Source organism: Cynoglossus semilaevis, chromosome 6 (assembly GCF_000523025.1).
Source record: "Cynoglossus semilaevis isolate Cse_v1.0 chromosome 6, Cse_v1.0, whole genome shotgun sequence".
NCBI classification, from domain to species: domain Eukaryota; kingdom Metazoa; phylum Chordata; class Actinopteri; order Pleuronectiformes; family Cynoglossidae; genus Cynoglossus; species Cynoglossus semilaevis.
Window position 1 is genome coordinate 3,798,275 of NC_024312.1, and position 9,006 is coordinate 3,807,280.

Below are 9,006 nucleotides of genomic sequence, written 5' to 3' on the forward strand. Positions count from 1 at the left end.
ACAGCATTCCCTCGTTGTTGTCTGGATTGGTTTGGATCTCGAAGCTCTGCGTCGGATCTCCGTTGATGATGGTGTAGATGGCTCTCCACGCCTCGGTGGCCGGGTCGTCTCTGTCGTCCACCGTCAGGTTGACCACGTTGCCTGTAGACCCTTCATTCACAGATGCCTCGAACTGTTAGCGAAAAAAAAAACAAAAAAAACCAGACGTCAGTGTGTGTTCTGACTAGAGTACATTAACATGTGCCATACTTAGAAAAGACATTAATAGACCAGGTGTCTGGGGGTCGGGAGGGGNNNNAACAAAACTGGCGATAATTAATGAAGTTAGAAACGAAGGATTCAGTGTTTGTTGGAGTCGATATCGTTTCCGTCTGATTCCATACCAGAGCAGCTAATGAGGTGAATTAATATACAGTCACATTATCAGGGAAGCTCTTTTTTTCCGGGGCCTGATGATCTTATTAGCTGGATCTGGAGGGTTTATTTCCACCCCCCGCTGTGTAGAAATCTACCAGAAATAACTGTGTGTGAGCTGCGAGTGCTTTATGAGGAGGAAAATGATATGAAATCGTACAGAAATCGTACGTTTCTTCGTCTCACTCTCATCTCTGACGTTCAATCTTTCTGAAGACTTTCACATTTTCTGCCCTGGTTTGAAGTCTAATTTGGCAAATGTTAAGTATAAAGGCTTTAAAAGTGTGATTAGACAGACTCGCAGACGCATCCCCGGCCAATTCCCACAATGCATCAGAGCAGCAGAGAGAGTTCAGTCTAACGCCTGCAAAAAAAAACTAGCTTAATTATTTTTGTCTTCATGAACCAACTGTTTCACCAACTTGACCCAGAGCTGCGGTTCCTTCTGTCAGGTCGTACAGCACTCATCACCTACAGCACTACAGTCTGTACTCGCCGACCTCACACTCATCCCCTGGACTTAGAAACTGTGAAATGTAAACCCGTGGTTCAGGGACCGGCGTGACGTCCAAGGAGACCAGGTAACTGTCACTCTTTAACGTGATGAGGCTGAAATGTTGACGAATCTGCAGCGTCAACATCACAGTCGCTGTACCACAGCTGTCCACTAGGGTTTACCCTAGCCAAATCAAGCAGAAACTGAGCTCGGACTGTACACAACGGTTCTTTAATAAAGGAGTATTTCATCATTTATTACCGAAACACCTCCTGGTGTAAAACCAGAAAAAAAAAAACAACTACTGAACACAAAGAGTTTTTTTTTTCTGCTCAGAGCTGGAATATTTGTAACAGCAGCAGCAGAGACATTTATTCTGCAGCTGCGGGTTTCAAGAGTTGGCAATCAAGACGCCGAGAGAGTGTAGGAGCTATTAGTAGCATTAGCTTACATTTAAACCTCTAGGAAAATGAGAACAGAATGAAAAAGAGCTCGTCCATGAAAGTATGTGAGGAATGGAGCTGCTGGTTTTGCATAATCCTGTCACAGTTTTCAGCTTTCAGTTGGAACGGCACATAAAAAAATGCCCATATGAAAAAAAAAATCATTTTCAGCCTCATGTTTATTTGGTTTATTACAATCTCATTTAGAGGAAAATGGTTGATAAACAAAGTAGTCCAAAAGGATGACCTGGTCGTTGGAGCACTAATGAGAACTTAGTGGATTAGAATTTTTTATTTTTATTTTTTTTAATGGGCCAGACAAAGGTCAGCCATTTTCCATAACCAGTGAAGCTCGGATTTTTATTTTTTAAAAATAGGGCAACAGAAAATAAATGACTAAATGAGTGATTGACAAAAGCTGTGATTTCAGAAGATTCTAAAAGACAAATATGAAAATAATATTGTCTTCATTAAGGCCATTTAACTTGCGTTTTAAAGTGGATTCTTCACTGATTAAAAACAGTGATGTAAGACACTGTAACAAGGAGCTGTGACTGAAATAGAAGCAGAAAAAAACAAACAAACAAAAACACATCATCTGTGTTTTACGTCTATCATCTCAATACAAGTTAAATTTGAAAAAATAAAAAAAAAACGGCGCCATCTGTCTGAGGCTGGTGATTGGTGTGCCTCACTGCATCATCCTGACAACAATATGATTTCCTTAAGAACCCACTTTTCATTTCTGGAGATGTTGACTCATGCATCACGCCGACAGACAGGAGCGCTGTGATTGGCTGAGTGTTAATTAATAAGAACACTTTGATTTATATTCTTTTTCAAGCAGCTCTTTGCTGCGGCGCCAACACTCCACCCAGGAGGAGCGCCGGCACCTGGAGATTTATTGGAGTTTTTTTTTTTTTTTTTCACGATTAAAATACAGCCCCCAGTGTTTGTTATTGTTTGTGACATTTTTGTGTTTAAATGTCATATGTAAACAAGCAGCCTATGCAAATAGGAGTAACGCTGCGGCCTGAGAATGGCAATGTGTAAATAAAGGTTGGATGAATAAATAAAAACTTAGGAGCTCAAAGTAAAGAGAGGGGAAAGAAAGATGATAAAACAAAAAAACAGAGCAAACCTTTTAAAACTGTTAAGTCGGAGGATATTCAGCCAGAAAATAAAACGTTTAAACGTTCATTCACAGAGCTCTGAATGCTTGAACGCACCAGCAAACAGAGGACGTGAGAAAATAAACAGCGTTCACGGCCTCCGTGGCCGACTGCGAGCTCGTCTCATTTATTTTCAGTGTCACTCGCTCCTCGTCTCGGCTCATTGTTGGCAGCGGAGCTTCATCAGACTTCCATCCGTGGGTTCTGCTGGCAGAGCTCCTAATAAAGACTTCATTGTGAATCCAGGGTGTAGGGGAGTGGGGGGGGGGTAACCTTGCAGAGGCTGTGGTCGGACGCAGCCGTCGCACACGCGTGTTTGTGTCAGGACCATTGTGGTGTCACAGCTTTACAGTGTAATCTTCCTGTGCTCAGGGAGAGCGGAGGTCCAGCCTCGATTACTGCGTCTCCCGTCAGGCCGGCGTATTGTTGCTCCACAGATTACACTCCTACACCAGACGCCGGCCTCTGTGCATTTATCTGAAGACAGGCAAACATTGATTTCCTCTCTTTCTTTTCTTTTCTTTTCTTTTCTTTTTTTTTTTAATGGGCCAGACAAAGGTCAGCCATTTTCCATAACCAGTGAAGCTCGGATTTTTATTTTTTAAAAATAGGGCAACAGAAAATAAATGACTAAATGAGTGATTGACAAAAGCTGTGATTTCAGAAGATTCTAAAAGACAAATATGAAAATAATATTGTCTTCATTAAGGCCATTTAACTTGCATTTTAAAGTGGATTCTTCACTGATTAAAAACAGTGATGTAAGACACTGTAACAAGGAGCTGTGACTGAAATAGAAGCAGAAAAAAAACAAACAAACAAAAACACATCATCTGTGTTTTACGTCTATCATCTCAATACAAGTTAAATTTAAAAAAAAAAAAAAAAAACGGCGCCATCTGTCTGAGGCTGGTGATTGGTGTGCCTCACTGCATCATCCTGACAACAATATGATTTCCTTAAGAACCCACTTTTCATTTCTGGAGATGTTGACTCATGCATCACGCCAACAGACAGGAGCGCTGTGATTGGCTGAGTGTTAATTAATAAGAACACTTTGATTTATATTCTTTTTCAAGCAGCTCTTTGCTGCGGCGCCAACACTCCACCCAGGAGGAGCGCCGGCACCTGGAGATTTATTGGAGTTTTTTTTTTTTTTTTTCACGATTAAAATACAGCCCCCAGTGTTTGTTATTGTTTGTGACATTTTTGTGTTTAAATGTCATATGTAAACAAGCAGCCTATGCAAATAGGAGTAACGCTGCGGCCAGAGAATGGCAATGTGTAAATAAAGGTTGGATGAATAAATAAAAACTTAGGAGCTCAAAGTAAAGAGAGGGGGGAAAAAAAAGATGATAAAACAAAAAAACAGAGCAAACCTTTTAAAACTGTTAAGTCGGAGGATATTCAGCCAGAAAATAAAACGTTTAAACGTTCATTCACAGAGCTCTGAATGCTTGAACGCACCGGCAAACAGAGGACGTGAGAAAATAAACAGCGTTCACGGCCTCCGTGGCCGACTGCGAGCTCGTCTCATTTATTTTCAGTGTCACTCGCTCCTCGTCTCGGCTCATTGTTGGCAGCGGAGCTTCATCAGACTTCCATCCGTGGGTTCTGCTGGCAGAGCTCCTAATAAAGACTTCATTGTGAATCCAGGGTGTAGGGGAGTGGGGGGGGGGTAACCTTGCAGAGGCTGTGGTCGGACGCAGCCGTCGCACACGCGTGTTTGTGTCAGGACCATTGTGGTGTCACAGCTTTACAGTGTAATCTTCCTGTGCTCAGGGAGAGCGGAGGTCCAGCCTCGATTACTGCGTCTCCCGTCAGGCCGGCGTATTGTTGCTCCACAGATTACACTCCTACACCAGACGCCGGCCTCTGTGCATTTATCTGAAGACAGGCAAAGAGTTATTTCCTCTCTTTCTTTTCTTTTCTTTTCTTTCTTTAAATCATCCACTGCTTGTTTAACAAAAACATTCCGGACCGTTCCGGCCGGTGAATATAAACACGGTGTTCTGTAAAGAGCGACGTCGTGATCGGAGCAAACAAGGTACTGAAGGTCTTATTGTCCTGCAGGATGAGGACACGCTGGTACAAATGGAAGCATCTGGAAAGACCACAATAACAACTAATGTTTTTCTGCTGCCTAAACAGGACAGAGGTGACGAAGAGGCAGAATTCAAATTAGTCCTCGATCTAAGAACGACCTTTAACAGGTGGGAAAATAAGTAATCCCCAAAAATACTCTCATATCCTTGATTCACTTACAGTATGTATGTATATATATATGTATATATATGTATATATATATATACATACAGAGTAACTGCCGCAGACACCAGACTGGAGGAGGCAGCTAACACTACATTAGCTGATGTTAGCTTGTCTTGGCTAAGATCCACCAACAGGAACTCTATATGAACCAGAATATAAAATAATGAAAATGGTTCAGAAGTCATGAAAAACTGAATGTTTGGGTTTTTTTCTGTCAAATAAACTGTAAAAAAAAAACTATCAAATGAAATATTGGCACAAAATAATCTGAAAACTTCTCCAAATGTCAGCTCTGAGAAATGTTTCTATCATCAACCCTGAATTTATGGATGTTCTCGTTAAATCAGAAAATTAAAATTAAAACGTCTGTAAGATGAAAAAAATATTTTCAAGTTCTCTCCATCAGAGTTTATATTTGAATCCTTTTCTCTGGTCGATGTAACGTGGATCTACAGTACAAAGACTCCAGGGGTCCCTCTGACCCTGGAACATGGACGGACACACAAACACACACACACACACACACACACACACACACTTCAGCCTCACAGACAACAGGCGGGGGTGAGAGTGGGTTTAATCATGGGGCGCAGTCATGCGTTTGTCCTCTGAGCTGTGGTCACTGGGCCCTGCCGCTGATAAGGCCTTAATTCCACCTGGAGCACAAAGGCAGCCGTCACCGGAGAGGAGACTGGAGGGGGATGACCACGGGTGAGGCAGGGTGAGGCAGGGTGAGGCGGAGCTGCTGGACCGGAGAGACTGGGACACTCACACACACACACACACATACAGTAGAAGGGGAGGGAAAGACTGGGACGGATGGACGGACAGTGGGACAGAAGTACGACTAGTTGGATGGATAAATGGAAGAACGATAGATGGATGGACGGATGAGCAGGTTGATTGATGGATGGATGACGGACAGGTGGATGGATGTTCGTAGGGATGGATGTTCATAGGGATGGATGGTCGACTGCTCCTTCTTTTCTAAATTCCAGGCAGTAAAATCTAATAAATCGTGAATTGATTTTTTTTGATTCCCATCTGCCGTCGTTATCCGACAGATCAATTATCTGTCACATTAATCTTCAGAGCCACGTCCTGGTGTCAGAAGTCAATCTGTTGATCATCATCATCATCATCATCGTAAAAAAAAGGCAGTGACTGATGTCCAGGACCGGTGACAGTTTGATCACCGTCGGCTGCTTTCATCAGTCCGACGGAACACGTCGTCAGGAACATCGTGCCGAGGAACGTTGTTCTAGTTTGAAATCTGACATTTACCAATCGGGTCTAATTTTAAAGCCGTTCCGTAATGAGCTCAGACTCCGACACCTGCTGCAGTCGCTGTTTGGTTTTATTCCAACAGTGAAACATCGAGCGTCTCCCGTTTCCGCTACGTCACGTCGTATCTTTATCTCCACCTTTGAAAGAACTTTTCACTGTATCTCTGTACAACGTCTTTTGAAAGAACTTTTCACTGTATCTCTGAACAATGCCGAGATGAAACCAAGAGCGGGAATCTCATTATCGGTAACGATGCCGTGTTGTTATCAACAACGTGACAATAAAGAGCCTGGAACCCAGACTGTGTGAACGCCGCCTAATGAGGCCAGTTAGGGTTCCAAGAACAAAACAAGTTTTAATGAGGTAACAAGTAAAACTGTGTCCTCACAAGTACTACAGTCAGGTACGAGGAGCAACTGTGAACGTCTTTATGGATCAGACACCGTCTGCAGCCAAGGAAACTAAAATATCACTCCAGTAAAAAAACGGACTCCTCTGATGTGAAAATAACCGTGTCTTTATGAAAGGTAAATACTTTGACATCATCTCTGAACCGAAGAGAAACCTTTGTGACAACACAGACCGAAGAGAAACGTGGTTTTACACGATACAAGAAGGTGAAGAATTAAATTATTTTTTAGAAGCTTTAAAGTAATGGACGACTGGAGGGTCTGGGTTTTTAGAAGACCTTTGACCTCCGACAGATGGGAAAAAAAACTCTGGTATTCAGTAGAGAGAATGGTTGTAGCAAAAATGAAGGAAGAACGACCACATCTTCACCTGGTGGCAGGAAAGTTAAGTTCACATGGATGGTTGTGTCAACAAACCTCACGGCTTCAATCAGTGGTTTCCAACCTTGACATCAACAATTTCTTGAGGATACGTGGTTCCTCGTTTCCAACCTTGACATCAACAATTTCTGGCGACCTCGGAGACATTATAGTTTTTTTTTCTAGAATCAGTTTTTGATCATGTATTTTTGAGGATACGTGGTTCTTTAGACGACCACATGTGAATTCCAGGTGACCCCACGTGGGGTTGCAACCCCAAGATTGAAAATATTGTCATAATGGACCAATCAACACACAGTCAATGTTCCCATTCCTGGGAAACTTTCAGCAGAACCAAAGAGTGAGGAACTGTTTTTGACCGACCACAGACGGCGAAATGGGAAAAAAATTAGGTACAGACTGATTAGCACCTTTTCAGGTCCGATATTGATACAGCTACTTGAAGATCTGCCGATACCGATACCAATCCGATACCTCCTACTTTTCTCCTCCACTATGCCGTGGCGATAGTGTCCGTGTTTATGACGTGACGCACAAAATGAAGTTCATCATCGGGACTTGCTGAGGTATCGGATCAGACGGGCTGTGGTATCCTGGGTGTCGGATCAAGCAAAACTGTAGTGAAAAAAGAAACGTGATCTGCCGTTCTGGAAATGTTGTTTTTACATCTGGTTTTTAGTCGGGTTTAAAAAAAACCCCAAACCATTAGAGGACCATCTGTACCTCAGACGGATCAAGGTCCAGGGAGAAGTCGGAAAAGTCTGGCAGAGAGGCTGAGAAAAAGTTGTGAAGGTTCAGAGGAATCTGAACATCTGTCAGCCTTACTGATGAACACTTAATGTGTTCTGGCTCATTGGCACTTATGGAAAGACCTCTTATTTCTTACACAGGCTTTTAATTTGTCCTTCTTTTTTCAGATGCTGGTGTGACCCACTAACCCCGACCCTCTCTCCTCTGTGCTGTGCAGACACTTGGCCCATTTACTGTATATAGTTACTGTACCGTGGACGGGAACAGACGAGGAGACGTATCGGTTAAATGCAAATGATAATTCCTGTTTTTACACCAGGGCCTCGTTTCCCCCGTCGTTTCAGGCCTGAATGATTAATACGACAAGGTCGTCTGGAGCAGAAATGCTTTAAGCAGCAAAAAAAAAAGTCTTTCTGTTCAAATAAAGGACGTTTTTTTCCCCCAACAGCTGAAAGTCCACCAATAACACGCCTCTTAGTGGTCGATCACAAAAGCTGTGGATCAGCAACTGCGCCGTTGTTCGAAGTTAAAACTGCAGAGGGTGCAATAACGGCCGCTGCTCGTTGGCTTTCATTAATAAATGAATTGAATGAATTAATCAGAGCGCAGGAAACGGCGGCGAGAGGAGAAGGAACGAAAAAGATCTAAAACACTGTCGTCATGGGTTATTTTAGACGACCGTTCCAAAATGTTAAATCACCGGTGGAATCGTTCCGTCTCCGTCAGTCTCTGGAATCTGTCCGTCTGTTCGTCATCCCGTTTGTTTTGTCTCTCATCTGTTTGTCCGTCTCATTTTTCAGTGTCTGCGTTCGCTCTCGTCGTCGTTTTGAATCTTTGCCTTTTTTATCTTTTCTATTCCCTCTCCGTCTGTCTTTATTAACTCTGTCCATCAAACCATCCCCGTCTCTTTGTCTGTGTCCCACTCTGTCTCTTTTTTTGTCGTCCTCACTTCCTGTTTACACGTTTGTCCATCTGTATTTCTTTGACCTCTAACCTTTCTTCAGTTGTCCGTCCATCTGTCTCTCTTTGTCCCCATCATCTGTCTTCTCTTTCCATCTCTGTCCACCTGACAATAACTGTCTCTCTCTCCGTATATATATATATCTGCACGTCTCTCTCTCTCTGCAGCGTATATATCTGCACGTCTCTCTCTCTCTCTGCAGCTTTTTTTCTGTCTGTCCATCTGTCTCCATCTGTCTCTGTCTCTGTCTCTCTCTCTCACACACAGGCAGACAGCCGTGGATCATCTCTTTCCGCTGCCGTGTGTCTGTCATGATATTGTTATGAATACTGATGTGACGGCAGCTGCAGCTGCGGCGTCTCTGACAGGCAGCCAGACAGGCCGCTGAGCACCTGTTTATTTGTCCTAATAGAAAGCACTT

At 43.1% G+C, this 9,006-nt stretch overlaps 1 protein-coding gene across 1 annotated transcript in view; it reads right to left on the reverse strand.

Annotated features, from left to right (window-relative positions):
* cdh13 (cadherin 13, H-cadherin (heart)) overlaps positions 1–9,006 on the reverse strand; it is a 222,021-nt gene that overhangs the window by 41,678 nt on the left and 171,337 nt on the right. Inside the window, exon 11 of the mRNA XM_025056314.1 lies at positions 3–172. Coding sequence (XP_024912082.1) covers positions 3–172 — 170 coding nt within the window. The remainder of the gene's footprint in view (positions 1–2; positions 173–9,006) is intronic.